The sequence below is a fragment of the Pelecanus crispus genome, chromosome 7 (genome assembly GCF_030463565.1).
Source record: "Pelecanus crispus isolate bPelCri1 chromosome 7, bPelCri1.pri, whole genome shotgun sequence".
Taxonomy (NCBI): Eukaryota; Metazoa; Chordata; class Aves; order Pelecaniformes; family Pelecanidae; genus Pelecanus; species Pelecanus crispus.
In genome coordinates, this window is record NC_134649.1 from 4,628,740 (window position 1) to 4,646,403 (window position 17,664).

General features: G+C 43.2%; 1 protein-coding gene across 1 annotated transcript in view; it reads left to right on the top strand.

Annotated features, from left to right (window-relative positions):
• ADAMTS17 (ADAM metallopeptidase with thrombospondin type 1 motif 17) overlaps positions 1-17,664 on the top strand; it is a 203,188-nt gene that overhangs the window by 167,470 nt on the left and 18,054 nt on the right. Inside the window, exons 21-22 of the mRNA XM_075713772.1 lie at positions 4,782-4,986; positions 9,322-9,474. Of these exons, the coding sequence (XP_075569887.1) occupies positions 4,782-4,986; positions 9,322-9,474 (358 nt within the window). The remainder of the gene's footprint in view (positions 1-4,781; positions 4,987-9,321; positions 9,475-17,664) is intronic.

A 17,664-nucleotide genomic window follows, 5' to 3' on the forward strand; every position in this document is an offset into this window, starting at 1 on the left:
GGCTGCAATATTTACCCTAGAACATGTAATGGCTTTACATTTTAAGAGGCTACAAATCTCTGAAAAGTGACCTCATGTCTTTTGATTGCACTCTTCCACCCCGTCCTTCAGCCTTGACCCATTTTATCTTCATAGCATTTTTTCCCAAATCTTTAGCTACAAGTCTTCATTTGCAGACATTCATCTCCCCTGGGTTTATGTACATAGTGCTGTAGACAGTTTTTTTCCTAGAAAATGTGGGAGTCTTAGGCAAGTAGGTAGAGTGGATAATTCAAGGTTAATGACTAATCCAGACCATAGAAAGATCAAATGATGAACTGAACCTCCAAAAGATATTTCAAGTTTGCTCCAGGGGCCTGCCAGATGAGTGTTGCCAAAGCAGATTAGAAGAACTCCCAATTCCTCAGCAGAGATACTGAGAGGTCAGAGGTTGAGGAAGACTCAGAAGACAAAGATTTAAAACAGCCCTCTCAGATTGCATGTCCTGCCCATCCCAGCTTTTTAAGGCTACAGAAAAACACATCCTTCTGGGCATTTTTTAGCTAGAAAGACAGCCACTGACTGGGTTAAAAAATCTGTGCTTAAAAGCTCATCACTTTCTTCCTAAATCTAACCACCAGCAGGGATCATCTAGCTCTTGAATCTTCTATAGAGGTAAGATTACAAAAAATAATACCATGGATAAAGCCATCCCTATGGTTGTGAGAAAGATGAGTGTGTTTGTCACATAAATCAGTGCTTGTTGGAAAAATGAGAGGCTCTCCAGGGACTCCAGCTAGAGCACTCACTTGGTCCAACACAAGATACGTTATAACCTGGGAGGGAAAGACCAAGCTGAAAAGGACTGTGGTGTCAAGCAATCACTAAGATCAGTTTACAGGCTTAAAACACAACTGGAAGCCAAATGCTCTATATCATAGACACGGGGCTTAGCATACAACAGTTAATTGGCTTAGTTAATTATACAGAGCATTTTGAGTTAGAATACTGGAATGATTTTTTACATTGTCATAAGAAAAATACTGGGTTTTAAAAAAAATGAAAAGCAAGTCTCATTCTTAAACACATCCAGGTGTGTTCAAAAGGTGTAATGACAGTGTAGAGAGGAAAATCTGTCTGTAGTGTCATTTAATAGTAGCCATAATGTGATACTATTTGTACATCACATTTTTCTTCCTTGTGTGTGTATTACTTGCAGATAGTAATTATGCTAATACCTTGCTGCACATTCCTTTACCGAATATGAAACTGGCAGGAATTGTCATATTTAATCACCTTATCCATAAATCCCTTGTCTTTCCACTTTGGTTGTGAACGATGTTGTTGAAATATAGTTGCAGTGATTCTGTGTCTTACAGGCACTAAAATAGCATTTTCAGCTGCCTGTGAGGGGGGCTTTGGGAGAACTGTGGGGGAAGATCAGAGCACCGCCAGTACTGCATGTAGGACTCGCATTTACTTGTTTGCCAGATCATTTTTACAAGCCATTGAACCAAGCGGAGATTTCACTGAGAGGCTGAAGTTTTGTGGTCAAAGTGATCATCCCCTTGATGCCTTTGAAAATAGCCTGCCTTACTGATATTATTATTATTCTTCAGACATTTAATCTGTCACTTGTCTCTTGGATATGAAACTGAAACCACCACTTTAAAATAGCCTTTAATTTCTAAGTAGTTTGATTCCGTGTTAGCAGCAGATGTCACGAGTAGGACAGAGTGGGCTGTGAGGTTTCAGAGATCCCTTAGAGCATAGCCCCACCTTATTTGTAACCCTTGGGCTCAGATCAGGGATGGATGTAGCGCAACGGTAGCTGAAGCTGGCCATACAGATGCCACTCTGACAAAAAAATCTGGAGACTGCGTTTTTACCACAAGCACAGCTTTGTATTGATTCCGTGGGCTTTGGCTCATGCCCTGTGCAATCATTCTTCTCACGATGATGGTAATATTTGTTTCTTCTGTGCCAGTTTTCCAGTTATGCTCTGTCGTATCTGTGCTACAGCGGCACTAACTAGAGACCGCTGAACAGGGTAGAAATGAGGTGATTTCTCCCCTCCACCATAGCAACAACATAAAAAAATTAAAAAAAGGAATTTTCCTTCCTGAAAGGAAAGTCATAACCTTACTTCTCAAGGCATCTTGGAAATAGTTGGCATGCTGCGCGCTGCCCATCCTAAACGCAAACTCACAGACAGCCTCTGCCAAGAATGTATTTTTATCTTTCTCCTTTGCTTTCAGTCCCTTTCCCTTTTTCTTTTGCCAGTAGCTGTAGATCACAGTGAGAGTACAGTGCTGAAGTGAATATTAGTTCAGTGGAGCCTGTATAGAAACCGTTCCCGGCCCTGTGACTCACATTCAGCTCGTAAAGCAAAGTCACTCTTTCCCCCTCCATGCCCTTGACGAGCGGTTCCTTTACCCGGATAGATAACTCCCTCCACATTTGCTCTGACAAGGCAGAGCCCAGCTGATATCAAGGGAGCCTGGCTATTAATTTTCATGAACACTGATTTCTGGGCTTCGAGGCTATTTTTGTCGGTCTTTCAGTGCTAGTATTTAATTACCCAGCTGGCATTTTCCCATTCCGTAAGCAAAATACCAAGCACTGAGCCACAGAGATGCACCAAAACTACTGGCTAGAGAAACACGTTTGGTGTCGTGCCAGCTGTTTTAGCCAACGGAAATTCACAGATGTGTCAACTGCTTTAATGCACAGAAACAGTTGAGCGGGGCCCCCTTCCACAAAAGACAGGTGGCCAGCCTGCCCGATCCCGTCCTGCTCAAACCAAATGGCTTCTGCCTTCACTGTCAACACCACCATCAGCGCTGTCACACCAGGTCATCAGTCATAGCATTTGGCAAATGAATTCGTGACAATTGCACCAAGTGAAGATGTTTCTACAAATTGTGCTGAGCTGATAGTGTTGGTAGTGTTAGGTTAATGGTTGGATTGGATGATCTTAAAGGTCTTTTCCAACCTAAATGATTCTATGATTCTATGATTTTGCCCCGTTCAGGAATGGGAAGATAGGAAACAGTTGTTTGATTCATTTAGGAGAATTTGCGCAGCAACTTCAAAAGAAATGTGGTTAGTAAGTTGGCGTGTATGGTGCTCTGCCTGGACTACAGGAGCCTTCAGCAAAATGAAAGAATATTTCTGAGCACACTTGGTTTTGAGAAGTCTTATTTGAGCCGTTTATCATAATAGGCAACCCAGGATTGGGTGACAAGTAAAAGATTCATGGTATAAGGATACTAATCTAGATGACAGTCCTAAATAACAGGCTAGAAGGTCAATTACCTGGTGAGAAAGGCACGATAGCCTTCCGGTGCCCAGTGCCTACACCGTTATTATTGTTCCAGTCTTTCACTTCATCCAGGAATGCCTGTAATTACAGAGAACACGTTCCTCATTGACAGATTGCAGGAAGCATAAAGATCGATGCTGCTTGTCTTTAGGAAAAAAATCGTCCCTCCCTACATACCTCCTTATTCAGATTCTTCTTAGACATTTTCTTCACTGCCTTGTAGCCCAGGTCTAACCACAGTGGTGCTTCCAGCGCTTGCTGGGGTCAGTGGGAGCCTTTCAGCTGGCTTTACGCTGAGCTGGAAGACAGCAGGCTGAGGTTGCCTGGTTTCCCTTGCATGCCTGCAGCCGGAGACTGCTCACAGCAGCAGCGCGTTCCTTACTTTGGAGGAACCTGAACACCTCGCAGCGTTGTGCTGGGTGTTTGCCAAAGAGCCTTTAAAGACATAAGAAAGCAAACAACCAAAAAAAAAAAAAGGCCATGTATTTGGTCCCAGCACACTTCGATCAAAGGGGAAGGAAATGGCAACTGAAATGTGCTTACAAAGCAAATGAATCCCAAAGGCTCAGAGAAATGATGGGGATAGGGAAATAGCCCCCACCCCCATCCCCATTGGGTTATGGCACATCCTTGTGAGCTACCGCAGCTTTGAAACAACACTGTAGGATCCTTTCTATAGGGAAAATGTTGTCTTTTTAAGTAGTTCTTGAGCCTTGGCAGTTAAATGCAATTCAGATTTTCTAAGAATGAACATGGCCAGTTATTCTTCATTTTTGAGGCCCCTAATGCCATGAACTTCAAACAGATGAGATTCCAATTAAATATGCTGGAAAGCCCAGCTATGAAAAGTGAAATCTCACCAGCGGCTGTGAGAGGGTGAACTAAAAGCGAGGCAGAAGATGTCTTTGCATTCTAATGGTCTGGGATGTAGAGGATTTGTATGCTTTGAGGTCATATAATGTAGGGCTAGAGAAGCTGGCTCTGGTCCTGGATGCGGGAAAGCCATGTTGGGTGTCTGGCCGTAGCACCATCCCGGTTTGTACATGGTAAGTACAGGTTCTCTGCACAGCTCCACTGCACAGTGAAGATGTGCATGCAGATGTAGCAGTGGTTTTCCCAGGTACCTCTCAAAGGCAACAATGTTTGTGGGATAGGATGGTCTGCAGACAACTCTGTCTTTATCTGGGGGAAAAATGCAGCCACATTGTAGAGACTGAGGGTTAAAGCGAGCTATGCAGAGTTTGTGTTTCTGTCTAGCGTGGAGACAGGAGTGGACATTCACTTGTATACCAACACTTTCCTGCTTTACACACTTCAGCTCCCAAAGGTGATCAGGTGATCTCAGTGTGACAGCGATACAGCGCCGTCGAAGAGCCCACAAATCTAGGAAGAGTTGCCCATTTCTCACTGTTTTTAAGTGAAGGATAATGTTTTTTCCCACCAGTTTTTTAACATTCCTTCTCTGGCTCCTTCCCAGGTGGGTGACCGGCCATTGGAGTCCCTGCTCTGCTACTTGTGAGAAAGGTGTCCAGCACCGGGAAGTGACTTGTGTTTATCAGTTGCAAAATGGCACCTACGTTAACACAAGAGACCTCTACTGCCTTGGCAACAAACCAGCAACAGTACAAAGCTGTGAAGGACGGGACTGCCTTTCTATCTGGGAAGCATCAGAGTGGTCAAAGGTAGGAACATGATTCAAGAAAGGAGCCAGACTGCACACAGCTCTGGATACGCTGGCCCTGGTCCAGTTAAGTGCTTAAAATTAAGCACGTTCTCACGGTCAACATGCTCAGTGCCTCAAAGTATTGGGGCACTAGGTAGGATTATCATTTCTTGAGATGATCAGTTTGGAGCGGAGCTTTATATTCCATACCAGATGAGTTATTAAGGCAGGTTTTAGATATCATGCTATAGTAACTATATCTTTCCATCTGAAAACTCTGACCAGCAAGGAAAAACATTTCACTGACCCGAGGCCAGAAGTGTAGTAACCCACCAGGGCTTCTGGCTCCATTTAAATGCAGTATGAAACAAATACCAGATTTATCAAGCATCTGCACGTTACAGAGAATGTACAATCCTTGGGCCTTATCCAGCCTTGTTTTGTGTAATTCCAGGAACATAGAAAAGCTGGTTATACTTTATATAAAAGGTGCATCTCCACGTAGTTGCCGAGTTAAGAAATGATTCTCAGATATTACAAACGCATTTCAGATATAAATGATAAGTGGTCTAGACAGACCGCCTGCATTTTGTTTAGCAACAGAGTGAACTGGGAGCATGCCTACAGTTCATGACCAGCACTTAGCTAATGCAGGGCAACTTTGCCTGTAACTTGTGAGCAACAGCCCTAACAGGATGTCCGTGTTAGTTTTGCTACTGTATGTTAGGCTCTTCTGAATGATGAGAAGATCCATTCACTGTTACATCTCTACCAGTCTCATTCCAGACTGGCTGTGTTACGGGACTGTCCAGAAACAGTCGTTTCGGTGGGAAGGATCTTTCCTTCTATTCATCTCTATTTTGAAACAGTGAGCTGCCATTTAAAACAATGTCAAAGAGCTTTTGCAAAATATTATTTTTAGAATTGTGCTTAAAAGTCACAGAAGCTCAGGATACAAGGGATCTTGCACTGAGGAACAGCGTCTCTTAACAAACACAATGTGATTCCGTTGTCCACCTTTTGAACAGGAAATCTTTGTTTGGCAAGTGAGATGATAGTTAAGTGAGAGCAGCGTTTCCTTTCAGTAGGATGCTGTATCTGTTCACCGATGCATGAGATTCATTTTCTTTCTGAGTTCTTTTATTCTGAAAGATGTGGAGAAACACACCAAAGTTTTAAGAAGTTGTCTGATAGGTGTTTTGTGTGTTATAGAAGTAACCCTTTCAGATGGTGCCCTCTTTATTTCTTATAGCTGAACCAGCTGAACTGTTTATATCTGAGACTATTCTTATGGTGCAGTTCCTACCTGTTTTACATGGGAATTTTCATTTGGGTCTTTTGTTAACAGTCCCAGGTACTTCTCTTTCCTTTTTATGAAATGGAGTAAGTCAAGTTACAGAAGACTTTTTTCAGAGTGGAAATCTTCCATATTTGTGACCACATAACTCATTTGCAAATACATAATATTTGTAGATAATTTTTTCAGTAACTGGTTTACTTTTCCTTTGATAAAGTTATTTACCTTTTGTCGTGTCTGTAATTGCCCACTCATGATTTTAAATCTGTTCTTGTTCTGGCACATTTCTGCTATTATGTAGCACAGTTGACTCCAGAACACATTTGATGCTCTGCCAGTTTGAACACTTCTCATAATGAGGACTTTCTTCAGTGGTAATCACTTTAATCCCTAACATTTTAATCTGATAATCTGATGTTGTGGAGTAAATATCACAGTAGTGGTATCATTTTACAATTAATTTTCTCATGTATGTTTTTGAAGTTTTTGGTTATACAACAGAAAACAGTTGACCACACTGATGTCTGGTCCCAAATCAAAAATGTGTGTTTTCAAATCAAATTCCAACGCAATCTTCATTGTGAAGAAAATTAAGTTCCCCTTCTTTTGCCAAACACTTGAGATTGTTTTGGACAAAGTACTGCTCAACCCATTTTTAATGACAAAAATAGAGACTGTCAGAAAAAGGTGAGTGTTTCTACTGTCAGGGAACTAGAGTAGAAAAAAAAATGGATTTCCTTCAAGTAAAGGAGCTGTGTCTTAACTGCAAAGTTGTGTTGCTCCTTTACAAAACCTCATGGGATTTGACTAAGTAATTTTTTAATAAAATAAGACCTAATGATCTCAGCTGGACACTCAGGGACTGCACATATTAATGTGTAGACTGCTCAGTTGTGGAATCTCTGTAAAATCTATACTCTTCATGAAAACAGAGGACTTGAGGAAAGAAAAAACTCTTAAAGAGGGTGATTTATATGTGACCACCAAAGATCTGTTGGAAACGTTTTGCAAATGCTGTTTTGTCTAGGAAAGTATATGCAGTATTAATCTGTGAATGACTTAAAAGCTTGTGGGAAGAACAAACAGTTGGTGTTTTTCCCAGATTTGCTTGTAAAACCCACCTAGAGATTTCTCCTACTGTGAAAAATACTCCCGCTTCAGTTTGATTTACTTTAAGTAAATTGGACCATTTGAAAGATTTTATATATTGTGCTTTGTAGTTTAGGATGAACGAGTGCAACCCTGAGGAGTCCACCCTGAAGACTGAGGAAAATTATATATAATTTGGGAAAGTCTATACAACTTGGGGCAAATTCATGGCTTTAAGATACCATTTAGGGAGCTTCAGCCTGGGATCTCTGGCAAGTCTTGTGCTCTGAGGAGTCCAGCAAAGCAGTTTCTGGAATTCTGCAAAGCCTGGAAGAATTCATCCTCGTATCTAGCAGAACTATACAATTGTGCTTGTTACAAAGGTGTTACATCCGTAAGGAGGTCACGCCATGACCAGCACATAGTAAATTAAGTGGAAGGTTTCCCAGATTTTCAAGAAGTCACTTTGTAGTGCTCTGAAGTAGTTAAAGGCATGTCTGTTTGCTTGCCAGCTCATAAACGCTTGTCATTCATGTCCTTAACAAGGCCAGCAGGTCAGAACTGCCTGGATTGTATTTTTAAGATGGTTAGACAGGCATGCTGAGATTTGTCCATTTGATGTAATTTATATCAAGCTGATGCTTGTTTCCAGCATAGACCCCCTGGATGGAGAAGCTTCTTGGAATATGTTCAAAAGACCTCACAGAATATCTCATATCTTCACTATTTATTCAGTGTCAAATCAACTGTCTTTTCCATGCTGATCCCCTGAAGGGGAGAACTTGACATGCTAGAGGTTAGTTTTTATCTCAGTTGGTACAGATATCATTTTTCCACCCACCTGTCCCCAGTGGCTCTTCAAGAAAACTTCACACTCTTAACCACTGCAGTGGCATGAAAATGAAGAGCAGAGAGGCTAGCTATGCTGTTGTGTAGTGGCATGTACTTAGATGGCTGTGACAGCGTCAGCAGATCTGTTACTCTATTACCAAACTGGTTATTTAAAACAGAAATTCTGTTTCAGTTCATGCCAGTGTCCTCTTCCCACCTAGTACAGTCAATGAAATCAAGACCAATTCTCCAGTAGAACAGAATTTCCAGCCAACCATTAGCAGAGATAACAAATGAGTGACCAGATATCCCTGCTCTTTAGAAGTTACCTTCATAGTGCCCAAGCACAAAAAGATTTGTGGATAATTTGTGCTCACTCGCATGAATGTTTGTTAGAGTGCCCAAATGTTTGAATCAAGTCTTCCTTCAGCAACTGATGCTAGCAGCTTTAGTAGCCTGCAGCTTTCTCAGAGGACTTCATACAGTCCCTGTTTATCCTTTTGGTGGTGAAAAGCCTGTCTTTCATCCCTGCTCATGTCTGCGGCTAGCTTGCTGGCCATGGTTGGAAGCTGATCACAACACTGTGGCTCACTGAACGGTGCCTCTCCTGAGCTATCCCCTTTGGACATTTGAAGTTCTTCGGAACTAACATGGTGACGGGCATATGGCAAATCAAAAAGCGAAAGTCATGTATGTGTTTCACACGAGAATATGTGTGAAAACTGTGGCTTTGCCATGGTATGTACAAACTGTACTGCAGAATTGTGTTTGGAACAGCGATCTCATGCTACTGTGATTTAAAAATGCATTTATCACCCTCATTTTACTCCCATGATAGATCAAGGGATGTGGCAGTTCTGTGTAGTAAATCTCAGTGTGTCCTTTTTCAGTATGAATTATGAGTTCAGAATTGCTGTTTTTCATAAGTCAAATATTTCACAAGCAGATATCGTCCTTTTCAAATTACTCTTTTATGTTTGAAAGGGGCTTGGATTATTGGGAGAAAACCTTACTGGTTTTCCTCTTTTTCTCCCCTGTGTTCATAAAACCAGCTTTTCCTTTTAGCTATGTTACCAAGATAAAAGTTATCATTTCTAGGCATCATGTAACAGAAAACAAATACCTGTTGTTTTGCAGTGCTCAGCAGACTGTGGCAAGGGGATTCAGAAAAGAACAGTGACGTGCACAAATTCACAAGGAAAATGTGATGCGGCCACCAGGCCAAGAGATGAGGAAGAGTGTGAGGATCACACAGGCTGCTACGAATGGAAAACAGGCGATTGGTCTAAGGTAACAGTGAACACTACATGGTATTTCCTTTCTAAGTGCAAAGATGTTCAGAGTGCTATGCTTCCGTGTGCTGTCTGCGTTAATTTGCAGTTTCAATATTTGGAAAGGAAGGGTGTCACTGGTTTTGATTGGAGGTTTTGCTGGAATTTAAACTTTCCCCTTATGCCATTTATAACCCAAACATTGCAACACGGGCTTATGGATATGGCCCAGCAAGAGAAGTGTATTCCAAACAGGATAGAAATGAGTATTAATCGACAGCTTAACCATCCAAAGGCAAAACCTACACAAGATGCCCACCACAGGTGGACTCTTGTCAAAAAGCTACTTTATAAATGATGCTGAAAGTGCTTTCTATATTTCAGAAAGCAAACTCTGAACAGTTCTGGCTAGCAGACTGAATTCTACAGAAAAGTGTTCATTAGCAGTATCTTCCAGGAGTGCAAGGAACTAAGGAGGTGTCCCATGCCCAGCCTGGGCAAGCTAAAAAGAAAACAGCAGAAGGTTGGTTTCCTTCAGTGTAAATATGTGTTAAAAATTTGCACTTCGAGTTAGGAGCCTAGTCACTGAGAAGAAGGGAAATCTCACAAGGGGGCTGTGGCGAGAGTTTTGTCTCCTTCAAAGCATCAGTACGGCGCTGAGAAGAGAGCTGGACCTTAGTCTTCTTATCCCGCAAGTGATAAATCTGACGGTTTGGGAGAACTGTTGTTGAACTGAATACTACTGGGGGGAAGCGCGGGGAAGCCCTAGCAGACTCACACGGAAACAGAAGGTAACTGAGAGCACTCACTGAGTTCTGTCCCTCTGCCTCATGCAGGTCCTGCACGCAGAGTCAGGCAGTGCGCTCTTTTATTACCACAGATGCAAGTCTAGAGCTATGCAGTTGAATTTCATGCTAGTCTGGGGCCTACACAGCATAGTCCAGTCCTAGACTTACTTCAACCACCTGAAATGAAAGCAAGCCATGAATTTAAAGGCAGAGCCAAAACCGTTAGTCCCTTCCTTAGGGCTGGATTTCACCTTCACTTAGGCCTGTCTGAACTTAGTTTCTCCAGTGACATCAGTGGAATTAATTCCCAAATGCAGTGGATTAAACTAGAGCAGAGTCTGCTCTGTATTTGCATTCTGATCTTAAAGTAATAGGTAATTTTGCTTGGGAAGGAGGCCTGACAGTGTGAGAAACTCAGCCATTGCCAGTGTTGCTCATAAAGCATCCTTTACATTGCTGACTTCATGTTTGCATAAAGAACTAAAATTTCCCAGGAATATTATATTCCAGTTTGGTTTTATCTTATCTTTGTAACCGTACTGTTCTTTAAACAGAAAGCCTACTTCGTGTTCTGGAATGTACGGCATGTGCAGAAACCACTGGGATACAGTAGTTGCATTTTGCTTTCCAAAAACCCAAACTCCAGCAAGCAAAATCCAGTGAAATAGAGGCCCATGATGGGCAAATCAGCTTATCTGCGATTGCTTTTTTTTTTCCATTGTGATTAGGAATTACAAGTATTTATAGATATACTCTGTCATAGAGACATGAATTTAATGGTGTCAGTGCTGGAGAATGCATTAAGAACCTGCCACATACAAAAGGTCTGTATTTATGCTGAGCCAGGAATTTGTATCACAGAACGTTTAGAATATTGAACATTATTTTATTCATAAACTGGCACACAGAGTCCATGCGAGCTGGCCAAAACAAACAGTTCCCGTGTGTTTAACAGGTGAAATAACATTATTTATTTATTTGTGGAATTTTAAAACATTTTGGCATGCAAATTGACCCGGATTCTCTTTATAGGGAGGAATATGAAATAATTGTGTATTCACTGATTATATGGATTGAAAGTGCAGTATTGTATGAATGGTTCCAATCTGATAAAGATGTTGGCTCACTGCTAGAAAGGCTGCAATCATGCACTGGTCACAGTAAATAGTGGTGTTGATGGATTTAGCGTCTGCATGTGAGCAGGACAGGATCGGTGCAAAATCACTTGTTATTTGCAATTCTTAACTCAGGATCAGGATCGTCCCTGTGCAGAAGGGCCCAAAAGCTTATGTGCTGTGTATGTGGCCTGCTTCTGTCTGCAGAGAGCTTGTGCCAACTCTCTGCTTCCCAGGAATTTCACCCTGTGTGAGTCCAGCAGGATGTTCTTGGACTTAGATTTGGTTTATAACGAGCATTTAAAATTCTAGACGTGTTGGTTAATTCTGACTGGACACTTAGATCACACAATTAGATTCTTATTCTCTGACTAGAGGGGTAAACAAAAGGCACCACTGGCTTGCTAGAAAAGGGTATGGGTAGATACAGTTGTCTGAAGAAAATGTACTGTCCCAGAAACCCAGATAGCTGAAACATTTGGTGTGGAATTCAATTCTTCACAAATCCCGAGCGAAAGATTTTCATCATGAGGATCCAGAAGCTTTAATGCAGGGCTCACACTTAGGGGGAGAGCCTTTACAGCTCTCAGCAATTCCTCTTTGGTCTTGTCTGGCTTTAAACAGCTCCTCCTTTAAGGAGAAACACAAAGTCTGCGGCAGTTAGATTATAGTAAACTCTTTAAAATTCATACTTCCAGGGTAAAATTCCATTGTAAAACATTTGTTGCCGGTGCTGTAAAAATCTCTGTGAGCGCACAAAGCTGACTAAGATGGAAACTTTTTCTACTAATACAAATTGATCTCAGAACAAGCAACAACTTTTTGCAATTAAGGCATTGTGCATTTGTTACATATTGTTAAGAATCATCAGGGCAGCAAGATTTAACTAACAGTAGTAATTATCACAGATTAAAATAAGGGGCTTTGATGCTTTATTTGCAAACAGCTTGCATGGTGACTTGGCCTCCAATCCTTAATTTCCCAAACCAAGATCGTTTGAAGATAGCAGGAAGTCATGTAAGAAAGAGGCAAAACCTCATTTAAAAAGTCAAGTCCAGATACAACTTGTAAATAGAACAGGCTGTTTGGGTGGTAATGGCAGACTGTTACTTTTATAGTAGTAGTAGTATTTATAGAATACGTGGCCTCTGTGCATGAGAAGACAGATCGCTTCCCTAAGGAGCTCCCAGCCCTACGTAAGTAACTCGCGCCTGACAGCGATGGACATGGCTATCCTATGTAAGGTCTTAGATCCTGTTGCATTCAGAAGGTGCAAGAGTGGGCAGCAGTAAAAGCTTCAAATCTATGCCAGACAAGTTGTGCACTTGTGCTCTTAGACTCTGGATCCACTTCTGTGTAGAAGAGGCGAGGGCTGGAGGCGTGGGCATGCTGATCTTTAACCTGCACCTGCCAGCCAAAACCTTGTCCTTAGTAATGGATGGCTCTGCAACCATTGCCTGTCCACACTCTGAAGAAGAGGAATTTTTTTCCATTTTTTATCAAGTTTATTTGCAGATGGTCCTTACTATGTATTGTAGCTGTGGAAAGCATTTGGAGCTGATTGAGCAGATTCAGCAAGCAGTCTTGGCTGTCGTATTTGTATATTTCCAGTATATTTGCAGCATATTTCAAGTGTTGCATGAGGAACCGATATATCTAGTTCACTTTGCAAATACACAGGGCCAGGTCTATAAAGTTACCTTTGTTAGTCCAGTGCTTGAGATTAACAGATTGTCTACTGTAATTCTAAAGACAGAGTATTGTCCTGCTACTAGTAACCATGTGTAACCATTACCACTGCTACTAAACTTCCAACTTCTCTGCACTACTGCAACTTCTCTCTAAAACCTCTTATCTTAAAGGGATATAATTATTATTTTTAGCATTTAACACAAACTCAGCATTGGTATTATGAGCTACATAACTAAACTGTGCCTGGCCCGAGAGTCTTTGAACCTAGTAGTAAGACAGATTGCACAGCAAGAGACCCACTGAAGGTGTTAACCCAAAATCATTTTTTTATTGCTGCCTGGATTCTTCAGAATTGCAATTCATTATATCATTCTGTCGTGGTTTAGCCCCAGCCAGCAACTAAGCACCACGCAGCCGCTCGCTCACTCCCCCTACCCTGATGGGATGGGGGAGAGAATTGGAGGAGTAAGAGTGAGAAACACTCCTGGGCTGAGATAAGAACAGTTTAATAATTGAAGTAAAGTAAAATAGTAATGCTAATAGTAACAGTATAATAATGATAATAATAATAATGATACACGAAACAAGTGATGCACAATGCAATTGCTCACCACCCGCCGACCGATACCCAGACAGTTCCCGAGCAGCGATCGCAGCTCCCCGGCCAACCCCCCCCAGTTTATATACTGAGCATGACGTCATATGGTATGGAATAGCCCTTTGGTCAGTTTGGATCAACTATTCTGGCTGTGCCCCCTCCCAGTTTCTTGTGCGCCTGGCAGAGCATGGGAAGCTGAAAAAGTCCTTGACTAGCATAAGCAGTACTCAGCAACAACTAAAAACATCAGCCTGTTATCAACATTCTTCTCCTACTAAATCCAAAACACAGCACCATGCCTGCTGTTAGGAAGAAAATTAACTCTATCCCAGCCGAAACCAGGACAGTATCCACCCCTTATTCTATACCATCTACGTCATGCACAGGCCCTCCCCTTTCCAATGTGTTCCAATTAATCACCACCCCTTTCCCTATCTTGATATACACACAGATATCATTCCCTTCGTCTATGGCCCATCCCTCTAAAATGTCCATTGAGTTCATTTAGCCCATGACTTTGGGTTCCATCTGTCATCACAGTCTTTCAGAGCAGGAGAGGTGGTGTGCAGTGTTGGACTGTTGCATGCTGAAGTCAGTTCTCATTCCAACATGGTTTCATCAAAGTTCATTTTCCTTAGGCTGGGCAATTCTTACTGCAATACCATTGATGCGGCATATAGCAATCATAATATATAGTATTATATACTTAATATTAACCTACTATATTATTATATTAACATGCAGTTAAGAGATAACATATAGTTAAGAGATAACATACAGTATTATAAAGCAATTAATATCATACAATTCAGTTCATTGGCTATTTTCACCCAAAATCAAATTCCCTTGAGGTACACATTGGGCTTCCCCATCCTTTCGCATCACCCACCAAGTGCACCCAGGTCCTTGAGCAAAAGCAATCCCACGAATGGGTTTGCCTTTGCCAGAGGGGGAAGTAACCCAGACTGTCTTCCCCAGCATATTTTTCATGTGCACTACAGGAACTTTATCTCCTTCTACAGTACGTAAAAGTTTTGATTGGGCAGGGCCAGCTCGATTGGCAGATCCCCTGGTGTTGACTAACCAGGTGGCTTTTGCTAAATGCGTATCCCAATGTTTAAACGTCCCACCACCCATTGCTCTCAGGGTAGTCTTTAACAATCCATTGTATCGCTCAATTTTCCCGGAGGCTGGTGCATGGTAAGGGATGTGATACACCCACTCAATGCCGTGCTCTTTGGCCCAGGTGTCTATGAGGTTGTTTCGGAAATGAGTCCCGTTGTCTGACTCAATTCTTTCTGGGGTGCCATGTCGCCACAGGACTTGCTTTTCAAGGCCCAGGATGGTGTTCCGGGCGGTGGCATGGGGCACGGGATATGTTTCCAGCCATCCAGTGGTTGCTTCCACCATGGTGAGCACATAGCGCTTGCCCTGGCGGGTCTGTGGGAGCGTGATGTAATCAATCTGCCAGGCCTCCCCATATTTATATTTTAGCCATCGTTCACTATACCCAAGGGGCTTGAACTGCTTGGCTTGTTTGATTGCAGCGCATGTTTCACACTCATGAATAACCTGTGCAATACTGTCCATAGTTAAGTCCACCCCTCGATCACGAGCCCATTTATACGTTGCATCCCTTCCTTGATGGCCTGAGGCATCATGGGCCCACCGAGCTATAAATAATTCACCCTTATGTTGCCAGTCCAAATCCACCTGAGCCACTTCAATCTTAGCAGCCTGATCTACTTGCTGGTTGTTTTGATGTTCTTCAGTGGCCCGACTCTTAGGTACATGAGCATCTACATGACGAACTTTTACAACCAGGTTCTCTACCCGGGCAGCAATATCTTGCCACAATGCGGCAGCCCAGATTGGTTTGCCTCTGCGCTGCCAGTTGCTCTGCTTCCATTGCTGCAGCCACCCCCACAGGGCATTTGCCACCATCCATGAGTCAGTATAGAGATAAAGGACTGGCCACTTTTCTCGTTCAGCAATATCTAAAGCCAGCTGGATGGCTTTCACCTCTGCAAACTGACTCGACTCCCCTTCTCCTTCAGCAGTTTCTGCGACTTGTCGTATAGGACTCCATACAGCAGCTTTCCACCTCCGATGCTTTCCCACGAGACGACAGGACCCATCAGTGAACAGGGCATATTGCTTTTCATTTTCTGGCAATTTATTATACAGTGGGGCCTCTTCAGCACGTGTCACCTCCTCCTCTGGTGATATTCTAATGTTTTTTCCTTCTGGCCAGTCCATGATCACTTCCAAGATTCCTGGGCGACTGGGGTTTCCTATTCGAGCCCGTTGTGTGATCAATGCAACCCACTTACTCCATGTAGCATCAGTTGCATGATGTGTAGAGGGGACCCTCCCTTTGAACATCCAGCCCAACACTGGCAGTCGGGGTGCCAGCAGGAGCTGTGCTTCAGTACCAACCACTTCTGAAGCAGCTCGAACCCCTTCATATGCTGCCAGTATCTCTTTCTCAGTTGGAGTGTAGCGGGCTTCGGATCCTCTGTATCCCCGACTCCAAAACCCTAGGGGTCGACCTCGAGTCTCCCCTGGTGCTTTCTGCCAGAGGCTCCAGGTAGGGCCATTCTCCCCGGCTGCGGTGTAGAGCACATTTTTAATATCCTGCCCTGCCCGGACTGGCCCAAGGGCTACTGCATGAACTATCTCACGTTTAATTTGTTCAAAGGCTTGTTGTTGCTCAGGGCCCCATTTGAATTCGTTCTTCTTCCGGGTCACTTGATAGAGAGGGCTTACGATCTGACTGTAATTTGGAATATGCATTCTCCAAAACCCCACAACGCCTAAGAAAGCTTGTGTTTCCTTTTTGCTAGTTGGTGGGGACATAGCTGTTATTTTGTTGATCACATCCATTGGGATCTGACGACGTCCATCTTGCCATTTTATTCCTAAAAACTGGATCTCCTGTGCAGGCCCCTTGACCTTACTCTGTTTTATGGCAAAACCAGCCTTCAGAAGGATTTGGACTATTTTCTTTCCCTTCTCAAAAACTTCTTCTGCTGTATTGCCCCACACAATGATGTCATCAATGTACTGCAGATGTTCTGGAGCTTCACCCTGTTCCAGTGCTGTCTGGATCAGTCCATGGCAAATGGTGGGGCTGTGCTTCCACCCCTGGGGCAGTCGGTTCCAGGTGTACTGAACACCCCTCCAGGTAAAAGCAAACTGGGGTCTGCACTCTGCTGCCAAAGGGATGGAGAAAAATGCATTAGCAATATCAATTGTGGCATACCACTTAGCTGCCTTTGACTCCAGTTCATATTGAAGTTCTAGCATGTCTGGCACGGCAGCACTCAGCGGCGGTGTAACTTCGTTCAGGCCACGGTAGTCCACTGTTAGTCTCCACTCCCCATTAGACTTTCGCACTGGCCATATGGGACTGTTAAAGGGTGAGCGAGTCTTGCTGATCACTCCCTGGCTCTCCAGTCGACGAATCAGGTTATGGATGGGAATCAGGGAGTCTCGGTTGGTGCGATATTGCCGCCTGTGCACAGTTGTGGTAGCAATCGGCACCTGTTGTTCCTCAACCTTCAGCAACCCTACAATTGAAGGGTCCTCTGAGAGACCGGGCAAGGTGGACAACTGTTTAATTTCCTCTGTCTCCAAAGCAGCTATACCAAAAGCCCACCGGTACCCTTTTGGGTCCTTGAAATACCCTCTCCTGAGGTAGTCTATGCCAAGGATGCACGGAGCATCTGGGCCAGTCACAATGGGGTGCTTTTGCCACTCATTCCCAGTTAGGCTCACTTCAGCTTCCAGTACAGTGAGCTGTTGGGATCCCCCTGTCACTCCAGAAATACAAATGGGTTCTGCCCCTCTATAGTTTGATGGCATTAGCGTGCACTGTGCACCAGTGTCCACTAGAGCCTTATACTCCTGTGGGTCTGACGTTCCAGGCCATCGAATCCACACAGTCCAGTAAACCCGGTTGTCCCTTTCCTCCACCTGGCTGGAGGCAGGGCCCCTCTAACACTGGTCACAGT